The sequence below is a fragment of the Crocodylus porosus genome, unplaced genomic scaffold (assembly GCF_001723895.1).
Source record: "Crocodylus porosus isolate Cpor-Errol unplaced genomic scaffold, CroPor_comp1, whole genome shotgun sequence".
Lineage (NCBI taxonomy): Eukaryota > Metazoa > Chordata > Crocodylia > Crocodylidae > Crocodylus > Crocodylus porosus.
This window is the reverse complement of record NW_017728943.1, coordinates 80,749,523-80,761,540: the sequence shown is the minus strand read 5'-3', so window position 1 is coordinate 80,761,540 and position 12,018 is coordinate 80,749,523. Positions and strand designations below refer to the sequence as shown.

The window sequence follows — 12,018 nt, the reverse complement described above, 5'->3', positions numbered from 1 at the left end:
GAGGAATGGGAAGAATCTCAGGGAAGCTCCCCTCCACCCTGCTCTCTGCTCAGCTGAGAGATATTCAACATCACCCCGCTCTGTTAGTCACTGAATATTTTATACCCTGACTACAAATGCTCCATTTGTATTCTGTTTCTCTCTTTCGTCATATCTATTATAAACGAGCAGTGTCTGGGAACTCTCCCAGGGAAGATTTGCCTGGATGGCTATGGATATTTTATAGTCAAATTGTGAGAGTAAACCAGCTTTCAAGATGTGGAGAGGGAGAAAATAGGTAATAAAAGGGTTATTAAAAAAATAAACAAATGTCAAATTTTACACAGCTTCTTCTCATAGTGACGGGGAGCTGAATGGCATGGCTTTGGAGGTGGAGCTGCCACAAGTGTCTGGGGCCCAGACACGTGCCGGCTCTGGTATGCTTATTGCTTACACTCTGCTGATACAGGGAATAGGGCATATACTGGCACAAAGCCTGCTATGATTCTGCTTATGATGGGTCTGGTTCAGCTATGCTGGAACCTGGTTAGGCCAAATTATACTGACATTGGTTTGTGTGCACTCATTAGTGCAGGTGAGGAATAGATGTCTAGGGAGGACAGATATGCATATGGATCAGGTTTTTAGTGATTAAGCCATGCTCAGACTGTCAGAGCAAGGAGACCAATGACTAAATGGACCTCTCTTCTCTCTATCAGCCTCAGGATCAGTCACAGTGGTAGGCAGTGGGTGAGAGAAGCTTGTATTACCACCAACTGGACTGTATGTGCTCTGTGGTTGGAGGACTTCAGCCTCAATGGTCATCAAGTTTGATATCACTCAGCACCACCACAGCTGTGGGGCTTGATCTTGCCAGTTTCCTGAAAGCAAGAACGAGCAAGAAGTACTGTACTGGAAATAAAGATTTACCCATGACACCTTCAATAAGGGATAGAATGGGTTCTTAATTTGAGAGATCATCTACCGCATGCTGGAGAGCTGCCTAAAGCAGGGATCCTTCAGGGAAGAATCAGTTTCAAGAAATGGAGTAGTTACCAGTGGAGATTTTGACAACTGATCAGATACTTGAGGGACAGTAAGCATGGGGCCCAGTAACAGAATCACAGAATCATAGAAAGTTAGGGTTGAAAGAGACCTCAGGAAATTATCTAGTTCAACCCCCTGCTCAAAGCAGAGCAGTATATGAAAGCCAGTATACCTCAGGCGAGCAGCAGAGAAACAGATGCAGTAGTACAGAGCTTTATGAAAGTCCTCATTCCAAAACTAGATGAGAAATAGGTGGTGTCAAGGTTGCTCAGCATCCTGATTTACTAGGGGCAACATGATTTTTTCTTGTTGCCCTGGTACATTATCCCAAAGCCCGAATGAGCAGAGCCTAGATTTTTTGCCCTAGAGGAAAAAACCCAAATTAGAAAGAGAATATAAGTGACTGGATTTAGGTTTATGGATGGATGCATTGTGGGTTCACAAAATGTAGACCATAGATAGCTCCAATAGGCAGGAAGAAAAGAACACACTGTCTCTCTCTCTCATCTCTGACTCTATCTAGTCTGATATTTAAATAATTCATTTACTCTCAGCTTAGCATCACCCACCCTGGGAAATCATCACACGACATTAACATTAAACAATTCAGCCACCTCGCACAAATTTAACAGCCCCTTTGTGCAATGAGAGGGGAACAGGGACCAGGAGGATAATATTAAGTCTAAATGGAGAAAAAAAATCTGAGAGAAAAGCTGAAAGATTCCTGAAGCTGCGGTATGGAAAATGGGACCTATGGGGTCTTCATGAGTCTCCAGAGGAACAGAACCTTTCCTGTTGAACACCTAGTGGCTGGAACCAATGCACAAAAGCGTTAAAATGCCAACAGTCAAAACTCTCTTCTACTGTATCCTGTTCATTTCCTATCTAAACAGAACCCATATGACCATTAAATATGGGTGCTGCAAGGTTCTCATGTGAAAAAGGTCATTTTGAAGAGGAACATCATCATCTTCCCTGCAGAAAAGCAATTCCATGTAAGGTACAATGTGTCATGCCCAAATGAAGCAATCATAGGGGACCTCTCCTTTTTTTCCCTCCTTCTCCTGCTACCATTGGCATGGCTTCCTCTACATGAGAAGGATGTAGGATGACAGCCCTTTCGAGAGTGTCTGAGGAGGAGCTAGGGGAGAATGTACAGAAGGACTGACTGGCCTGGCTCTATGAGGTGATTGTGGATGACCTAATCTGAAAAAGCCAGAAGAACCCATACACAAAGTCATGCAAGCTGCACAGCCATAACCAAGAGTAGGACCTTATATCAGTAGAGCACTTGGATTAATCTAGCAAGCAAAGAAAAACCTAGTGCCAAGTGGGACAGATTTGGGTATAAGATCGTGATAACCTTCCACTGACAGCATCAAGGCAGCATAGAGCTACCCACTTCTACAGCAAGCATCAGTATACTACAATTCCTTTGACTTGTCAGGACATTGAGAGCATAGGGCTATGTGTCCTCATGTCAAACATAGGGAAGGAAACCTTTTAGGTGACCAATCTTCACCTGCTCATGACTGAGAAACCATTCACACTCACAGTCAGTAACTCTGCATGGTGGGATAGTTCCAGGTCTTGGACCTCAACCCTTTTTTCCCCACCACACACAGGAGAGGTGTAAATAACTGGTCCTTGAAGCAGGTTCCATCCCAGTGATATGAATGGGTGATAAGGTAGAGAGCTGTTAATTAACCCCATTTACCAAAGAGCAGGCACCCTTCTGCCTAGGCCCTGATTTTTCAGTCAGGCTCCAGTCCAGCAGGTGATTAATAACCTGGAGTGCTGTGGGAAGACTGCATCTATTATTCAAATTAATGAAATTATAATCAAGAGGTGACAAATTAGCAATTGCTCCTTGACTGGATATGGAAACTCATTACTGTGCTGGGAGTTTTGGTGGTGCTTGCTAAGCATGCAGGTTCTGGCTCAGCAGTCAGGGGAACAGGGCAGAGGGAGATGGCACCTCAGAATGGTTCTGCTTTATGGCATGGCCACCTCCCTGCACACCCTGTCAGCCTGACACAACTAGCTTCCCAGCCTCAAACCACAGCAGCCACCACAGAGCCCTTTCTCCTACAGCTCCCTCCACCAACCCAATGTCTTCAGCATCCCTCCACACCCACAGTCCCTTCTGTGAGACAATCCCACAGCACATCTCACCATTTCAAGGAAAGAGAAAGGGATGTTGATAGCTACAAGGGAAGAGAACAGAGGGGGTAGGAATTGCAGAGGCATTTTGAATGGGAAAGGTGTGATACTGTAGTATGGTGATGGAGGTTGTAAGAATACAAGACCCTGTGCTGGTGTCATGGAGAATGCAGCGGATAAGGGGGTGAAGCATTCCTACAAGACATACAGTAGGTGAAGGGCTACTAGAGCATTATAGGGAATTTCTGCCCTTCTCAGAGGGGGCTGAAAATGGGGCTTTGCAACTTTGGCTCAGGAATGGAGAAGGATTACTAGATGATAACAGAGGACTGTGGTACTTGAACCAATGTGCTTTGAACGTACACTCACCAATGTGCTTCCCGTACATGTGGTAGTAGAAGGAGACACAGTAGTATTTGGCGGTAATGTTGTACAGAGGGCTGATCAGCCGGGCCTTGTCTCCTTCCACTCGGGGCCGAGAGGCTTCAATGAACATGTAATAACCTGCAGAACAAGAGTGAAAGGTGAGGAAAGGCAATGTGCCATGTCTCCTGCCCTGCAGGTCAAAGAGGATGCTGACAGCTTAGAACCTATATGGCAGGTGGGCTTTGAAATAAAAATGCAACAGTGAGCATTGCTCTTCTCACCCTGCACGGGCCTCTTGTGTTCTGAAACCAGCTGGCCGTGCTTTTGACCTGATGTGCCCATTGTAACTACCTAGAGTTTTTCACCTGCCTCACACTACCAGGGACTGAAGGAAGTAAAAATGAGCCATTTAATTTCAGTGTCCCAAGCAGAGAGAGAGAAACTTTAATAATCTGTGAGATCTTTAAATAACAATGCTGAGGAGGTTCGTAGCAACAGGATCAAGAACAGCTTTACAACACAGCTGTTTATTTTGCTACCGTCCTTTTACTGATGGAGCAATTGCTATGAGAAACACTTGCAGGAAAAGCAATTTACTTGGCTGGTTAATGGGGGTTTCCTCATTTGTTCTTGATTCACATATCTGTTCTCAGATAAGAATTTATTCTCCTTCACAGAGGGAGGGAGAAACTGTGGTCATGCTATACCAACACTGCAGAATACATACCTTGCTCAGCTTGACGACTCATTCTGTATCCCTATGCCACCCCAGAGAGCTGGCAAAGAGAGGGAACCTTTGGGCAAGGGCCGTTCCAAAGTGGGCAGATACATGCTTCCCTTCAGCATTCATCTTATAAACCTCAGCCCTCAAGGTCTCACATAAACTCCTTCCAAGTGACTCTTAACCCAGGAGAGATGTGGTGCCCTTACCAGGTTCTTTCTCAGGAAAATATCTGGCTGAAACCAAGTTGGGCTCTTCTAAGCACTAGAGAAGTTTTCCTACTTGCCTCTCCTTTTGTGACTTCAAAACAAGCATCAAATGGGACAAGGACATTTGGCAGCAGGCAATTAGCTGGTAACGAGGACTAATGCTCTGACTATTCCTTTAAACAAAGTCGTGGGCGTTCTAATTGTGTATTTAATGCCAATCAGTAACATGCAAATTAACTGCATGCTCCCTGCACCCCATATAGAGCAGAAGCATGTGCCTGGAAAACAGAACGACATTCAGTCTTCAGGGTCATGTGGTGCTGAGGGGCTACAGAGAACCTAAAGAGGGCCTGGCACAATAGAGTGCAACTGTTCTCTGCCTCTACTGTGCACTTGGAGGGCAGATGGGCAACAGGAACAAGAGCAGTCTACGTACCCTCTTTGGTGCCACTGATGTCTGTGGGTGGGCCAGTGTTGACGGTGCGCTTCGGGTTCTGCGTCTGGGCATTCTGACGAGTCCAATCAAAGTTGTCCATCCTGTCTTGCATGAAGCCACAGATTTTTTCATCCTCAAAGTGGCAGGTGTTATCTGTGGGTGGGAACAGTAGCTGATTTTGATCAGCCAAACCTGCCTGGAGAGAGTGATTGCCTACAAGGGGAAATGAAGATCCTGCAGGCTGTTCTGAGGAAGCAGGACTATAGAAGCGTAAAATTAACAAAAGAAGCATTTATGTTAACCAGACCAGAAAGGATTCCCAACAGCAAGAGCTACCTGACTGTGGAATCATCTCCTCAGAGAAAAGATCGAATGACCCGTCACATAGGATATTTTCAACTAGGGTGGACCAAGCATGTGAAAGTACTCCGCAGAGAAGAACTTGAGGCTAGATGTAGAAAACATCTGCTAGGATAGCTATAGTAGAAAGCCCAACTTGTGTAGATCCAGTTTATACTAGCAAAAAAGACGTCTGTTGCCATATTAACTTTGGTATACGTTAATTAACGCTGTTAGTAGAAACTAGTTCCTCAAGCAAAATACATTATGCTAGCCAAGGTATAGCAGAGCAGGTCTATGCCTGGGCCAGCCACCAATATATGGGTGCAATGCCACCTCCTCCTGCACTGATTATAGTAGCACTGACAGCCACCACTACAGACCCCACAAAGGCAGCATCTGAATCTGTTGCCCTGCCTGGTCACCCCCTCTCAGTTGCACTGCTGCTACTAGCAAAATAACTTTTATGCAGGTAGAACTATCTATACTAGGGCTTCCACTGCTATAGGAATGTTGTGCCAGGGTCAATGGGCAGCAGAAGACTCTAGGGCAGACCTGGCATGACACTGATTCCCAGACTGGATGCAACATGACAAAGCTTCTCCATTTCTAACTTCTATCATAAAGTACCAGTCCCAGAGTAATAAGATTGTGGCCCACCCCTAGATGCCCATACAGGGGTTCTGTTAAGTCAATGGAAACTGGACACATAGGAGAGAAAAAAGAGCAGAAACAGGAAAGATTCCAGGGGGTGGCCATGAAAAATGCTTAGAGGTCTGAAGAGAGAGGTGAAATCAGGGGTGAAACCAGAAGAGATTGGAACATCTCAATTTAGAGGAAGCAAATAGGAGGGGACATGAGTGAGGTACAGAAAGTAGTGAAAGGTGCAAAGAAGGATCTTCTCCTAGCCCTCTGCCATGTGAAAATAATGCACACAATGAAATTGGAAGGTAACTGGTTTAAAAACCATAAAGATGAAACAGGTTGTGGGGAGATAGTGACCCTCCTGCTCTGGAACCTCAGCTGAGTGTTAAGTTACCTGGTGTTAGGAAGAAATACCTTTCACCACAGGCAGCTTAGCGCTCAGTTCAATTGTATGAAGGCTCGCACCCACAAATAGCACCTGGCCCTGGGCACACCTGGAGAGGGTTCTGACATGCTGCATCAGCTCCCGTCTTCTCAAAATCTTACAGCTTCAACAAGTGAGATTCCCAATGCAGTTTGCTAGCTGACAGAGGGCAAGGGCCATCCGGGTTCTAGTGGCTCAGTCAGCACATGTAGAGACTTTTCTGGAGTAGGGCATTTGGAGGCTCTAGGTGGCTTCCCTCTTCCTCTGTCTACTCTGGTCTGTCCTTGATGGCTCATTGTGCAAGTGAGAACAGAGAACTTGACCCATTTTGAGACCCACCGATACCTAGAAAAGGTCCTCAATGCTGCTCATTATGTATGAGCTGCCTGAAGGGTCCATTCACACTGACCAAGGCAGCTGGCCTTGCCGAGAAAGCTCTGCAGGGCCGTGTAGCTCAGCAGGAAGCAACAACTCCTGTGAACTGAATGCAGCCATACGGGGCTGTGCTGGCCACTTAACTGCTGATTAACCCTGGCTAAGTGCTTTCCGTTCAGTCCATTCATTTTTAATTAGCATCCTAATCCAAATTACTCACTGCCTTGTAGTGCCGAGCACAAGGGGCTGCTCAGCATCTGAAGCTGGTGGAAGAGAAGAGAGAAGTGGGGGGACTGGACATGCAGGTGCCTGGGTGATCTTCAGCATGAGGATCACATAGTCTCTACAATTAGTATTGTGTCTGCCTCAGAGGCAGAAAGAGCAGGGAGACAGCAACTACTCCATGTCCTTTCCAGGGGCTTAGGTGAATGAGGTGGCTGAGCTCCAGGCCTACCAATGCCACTTGATGGGCTGAGACCTTCAGATCACACAGGGAAGGCTGGTCCCTACCAGCTCTCCAATGTGGTGAGTTTGATTCAGCACACCCCAGCTTTTCCTTCACTAGGCTCAGCTCCTGTACCAGTGCAATGAACCTTGCCAGAGTGAAGCCAACCCCAAGGTACCTTAGCTGTAGCTCACAGGAGGTGGGATATGGCTAGCTGAATGCCAGGTGTGCTCATCACATGTCTTTATCCCAAATGCAATTCCAGCTCAGAATGACTGCACAGAGATGGGGGGCCTGGTACTTTGGAAAGGAGGGAAATGAACAGTGTATGAGCTCTGGGGATGTACTGAAATGTTTGGGGATATCTACCTATGCCTTGAAGCTGTCTGGGCAAAGAGTTCCCACACTTCCTGGTGGCATGCACTGTAACTGAACCTTTGTCAATAGCCATACCAAGACACATCACTGAGGATGGGGATGCTGGCACGCATCAGGATATGGAGGAAATTGCGTAGCTGGTGCCCTGGGTGCCGTTCCTTGAATGGGCATGGCACTTCAGTCTCCAGGGAAACAGGCTACCCCTTTCAATAGCACAAAAATCTACATAACTGACACATGGGAAAGAAAAAGAGAACTCAAGATAGAAAAAAGCAGCCTCATGAAGAGGTTGTGTGGCATCTATTTGGGCTGGTTTAAGAAGAGAGTAACCTGTACCTCTGTAGGTGGTCAGACTGCAGGGGGGCCTTTTGGCTGCGCTTCTATCTATCCAGAACATGGAGGATACAGCTGCCTGAGTGACCATGAAAGGTGGTAGGGGATTGTCATGAAGAAAGTCTTTTCTTTGGCATGGGGTTGTGAGATGAAACCCCTCAGAGAAAGGAACAGAAAACCTGAGCAGGCAGGAGGCAGAGACCCCTTACTACTATACTGGGAGGAATCTGATCTATCACAAGACATGGATCACTGTCATGAAACAGAACTACTATCCTATAATTGCTTTAACACACACATCCCTGGACTGAAACTGCTTCTCTTGCTGAAATGAAGCCATTTCTAGGGTGCAGTGTAGCTCCCCTAAGAACATCTTAGCCAGGAGGTGAAGAAAAATCCCAGAACCAATAAAGGCTAAACCTGATAATCCCTATAGGAATGTGTATGGGTGTTCTGCTGAGCATCTTGTGTGGGGATCTGAACTCTTGACAAGCTCTAGCTATTCCTATCTGAGGAGCCCAAAGCACCCTCTAATTTTTAACAACACATTCTCAGTTCCTCTGGGATGCACAAAATCATCTCTCCCATTTTACAGATGGCAATGTCAAGATGCAGAAGCAGCAAGGGACTCATACAAGGTCACAGCCAGCCAGGGACACAGCTAGAAACAGAACCCCTATGCCCTAACTCCCAGTCCCCTCCTTTAGAATGGCAGACCATACTTTCACTCCTCCTGAGCCAAGCTGCAAGACCAACCCAGATTTGCAGAGGTGAATACATCTCCTCTGTGTTTTTGATAGACACCTGTAGACAGGGCTGTATCTGGGACATGTTCTGTTTGGCTTAGGATGCAAACAGAACTCTATCCCTTAGTAAGGTCAAAAGGTTATGAGCACATCTCACTGTAAGAAACCTGGCAGATCCACCTGGAAATAAACCTTCTCAGTGACTGCATCCCTGGGGCTGCAGCAGTGATCTAACTGCTGCCCCCAACAGTGTGACGTATGCCTGGTCTCAGAGTTGGTCTGTCTGGCTAGGATTCTGGTACAGCCCTTGAGAAGCAAGAAAACTCTCCTATTTAAAAATAAAACCTTTGGTTTAAATACTGAACATGTAAATTGTTCACTGAATTGTTAGAAATGAGGTTGGGCTGGAGGGGGAGCCGGTTCCTCCTTCACCCAACTGATTTCCTCTACGTGCTATCTGCAGTGGCTGAAGCTAAAGGTGTCGAAGTATTTGTTCCTCTGCTCACATGGAAAAGATCTTCTGCCATGGCTATTAGCATTTTTTGGAGTTTTCCTCTCCTAGGTGAATGGAAGAGAGGTTTTCATTTCAGCCCCGGGGAAGCCATCCCAAGCTTTGATATTCAGGCTGTAGGAGCACAAATGAAGAAGCAGCCAAGTACTGATGCTGGGGATGTTACATACCTAAGTGTACCTGAATTGTGTTCACTGTCACTGTAGCGCAATGCTGCAGTAGAAGATTAGGGCACAGGACACTATGATTCCAGCCCCAGGTGAGTACGTGACTGACTAGGTGCATGACAAGCCATTTTCCCATCTCCAAAATGAGGCTAGTGTTCCTTAATCACGCTTGCAAAGTGTTTTGGAATCATTGCATAAAGAGTGCTCTTCAAGAGCATTAAATATTATTTCTATGAGTGCCTTCCACCTAGGATCTCAACATACTTTATCAACATTAATTAACTGAACTTCATAACACCCCTGTGAGATAAGTAATTATTATCCCTGTATTACAGATGGGGAAATGAAAGCAGACAGTGTTATACAGCCTGATTTGCCCTCATTACACAATAAGCCACTGGCAGAGCCGGAAGCAGAAACAAAGGTTCAAAATATTTACTCAGCTCCTCCAGCCATTATATCCATCTAGAGCAGTGATTCTCAACCAGGGTGTTGTGATACCCTGGGATGCCTTGGGATCCTTTCAATGGTGCTGTAGCTGTCGGATGTGCAAGCACTGTTGGGTGTGCAAGCATGATTCATAAGATAACCCCAGAGATTCCAAACAGGAAGCCATGGTGTTAAAACCATTCTGACCTGCTGTGGTCTTTCTGAGTTCTTTGTAACAGGAGAATTACTCTAGTATTTTTCTGCAGTCAAAAATCAAGTAAAAACTAGAAGCTACCAGCAGTGCCTTGAGTCTGAAAAGGCTGAAAACCATTGCTCTAGACCAAAAATACTCCTTTTCCATGGCTGAGCATAGGACTTAGAAATCCTGAGTTTCTAGGTGTAAACAGATGTCACCAAATGAAGAGGATCAGCTGTGTCCTGGAACAGCTGATCCGTTTCATTGGGCAAAACACGTCATCCACTGTGACACCTGTTGATCCTGTGGGACAATGGGCAATGTGTTCCCTGCTTGCACAGATATGCTCCGGGGAATCTCCAGGGTGCATCTCTGTAAACAGGGAAAACAAGTTCCCTGCTTACAAAGACTTCCTGGAGATTCCCTCTGGTGCATCTATAAAAGACAAAACCTGGACAGGAGCTTCCAGGGCTTGAGAGACCCTTTCCTGCATGGGACCATCTGGGGTGCACAGGTTTGGGCCCCTCAAGCCATGGGGGTACCTGCCTGGGGCAACTGGAGGGTGCAGGCCATCTGTACTCTCACACCATAAACCTAACAGACATCTGCCACAATAAAGCGGTGGAAACTACTACCACCTTTGTTGCACCCACATAATTGAGGAACAAAAAATGGTATAAAGGTCTCTTGCTTTCCCTTTGTGCCACCATAAAAACCGTTATGCCAGCACAAAGGTGATGTCTATTTATTCCCTCAGTCTTCCACTCTTCCATTAAGTCATTTCTCATTCCCATGCACTGACCTTAGGCAAAGAAATTCAGCTTTCTCTGGATCATCTGGGACTGGCAGAATTGGAAGCACTGGATGTCTAGCAAAGGAGCAGATGAATTCATAGGGCTATTCTGGTATGACAAGTCCCATGCATTGATCATTCCCTGTCAGATCTCTTTAGCACTATGTTCAGTTACTGAAGCCAGAGAAAGAGTGCTGTTCTTACTCAGGATGGGAATGCCAGGCTGGCAGAAAATATAATGAAAATGTCTCGTATTTCTGTCTCTATCTTCAAGGTTGCTAGAATGTACATCTAAAGAATCATTCCACATGCCACTTCTGGGGTGGAAGAGAACAGCTGTTTAACAGCACACAGGAACACAGTGCAAGATTTCAGGTGAAGAAGTGAAGACTGTATTTGACTGCCGTGGCAGACAGAATGTAAGCAAGCAGACTGGAACTCAGAGTGGATATTTGGCATGGAGACCCTGATTAACTTCCTTGCTCTTGCAGTAAGAACTAAAAGAGATCTTTCATGACCACAAGAGGTCAGGTTCAAATGAAATAACAAAGGAATCAGGTGAAATAATACTAGCCTCAGATTGATTTTTACTGGTTAAGGTCAGTCCCATCCCCAACCTCCAAGTGCATGAGGCTTCAGCACCCCCTCCATATACCTTCATTTGAAATTGCTGTTTCTGTATAATCCTGGCACCTGCCTCAGTAACCAGGCCACATGCAAGCGTGCCCTGATGTCATTAACATCTTATTAGGCGAGGAGAGAAAATGCATGAAGAAATAATTATATCAAGCAACATTCTGAGTCTATAAATTAATCACTATTGTGTGTGTCCTTGGATCAGGCTGCCAGGGGCATTAATCATCTAATCTTTGCCTTTCACTCCAGAGCATGGGGTATCCATTCCCAGTGTTTAGCTGGGCAGCCAAGCATGATAGCCCTGTGGCTCTCTTCACTGCCCTTTCACCATGTAGGGGAATGCCAGAATTCAAAGCAGGAGAAGAGTTAAGGGCTTCTGCTGATCTACGAGCTGGGTGATATTCTGGGTTATTCTCTTTGCAGCATGGATGCAAAGCTAAATGCCTGTGTGACTGCACTGGTCAGAAGGTCTGAAGGGAAAGGGGCATCTCTGGAAAGCAAGGGGAGCTATAGCAACCATGTCCTCACATATATGTCCCTGCACTCAGTGTAGACCTTCTGGCTTTTCCCAAAGTAGAACACTACATGCTGGCTCTGTGGCTGCTCCTCTGTATGGAAACATGAGTCTGGCTGCTCTCTCACCAATATTAAGACACATCGGGTGAAGTGTCCTGGCCCTT

At 46.0% G+C, this 12,018-nt stretch overlaps 1 protein-coding gene across 1 annotated transcript in view; it reads right to left on the bottom strand.

Annotated features, from left to right (window-relative positions):
- The window catches only part of MDGA1 (MAM domain containing glycosylphosphatidylinositol anchor 1), a 131,790-nt gene that overhangs the window by 25,141 nt on the left and 94,631 nt on the right, over nucleotides 1–12,018 (bottom strand). The window contains exons 14-15 of the mRNA XM_019548593.1: nucleotides 4,922–5,134; nucleotides 3,559–3,693 (exon numbers count right to left, since the gene is read on the bottom strand). Coding sequence (XP_019404138.1) covers nucleotides 3,559–3,693; nucleotides 4,922–5,134 — 348 coding nt within the window. The remainder of the gene's footprint in view (nucleotides 1–3,558; nucleotides 3,694–4,921; nucleotides 5,135–12,018) is intronic.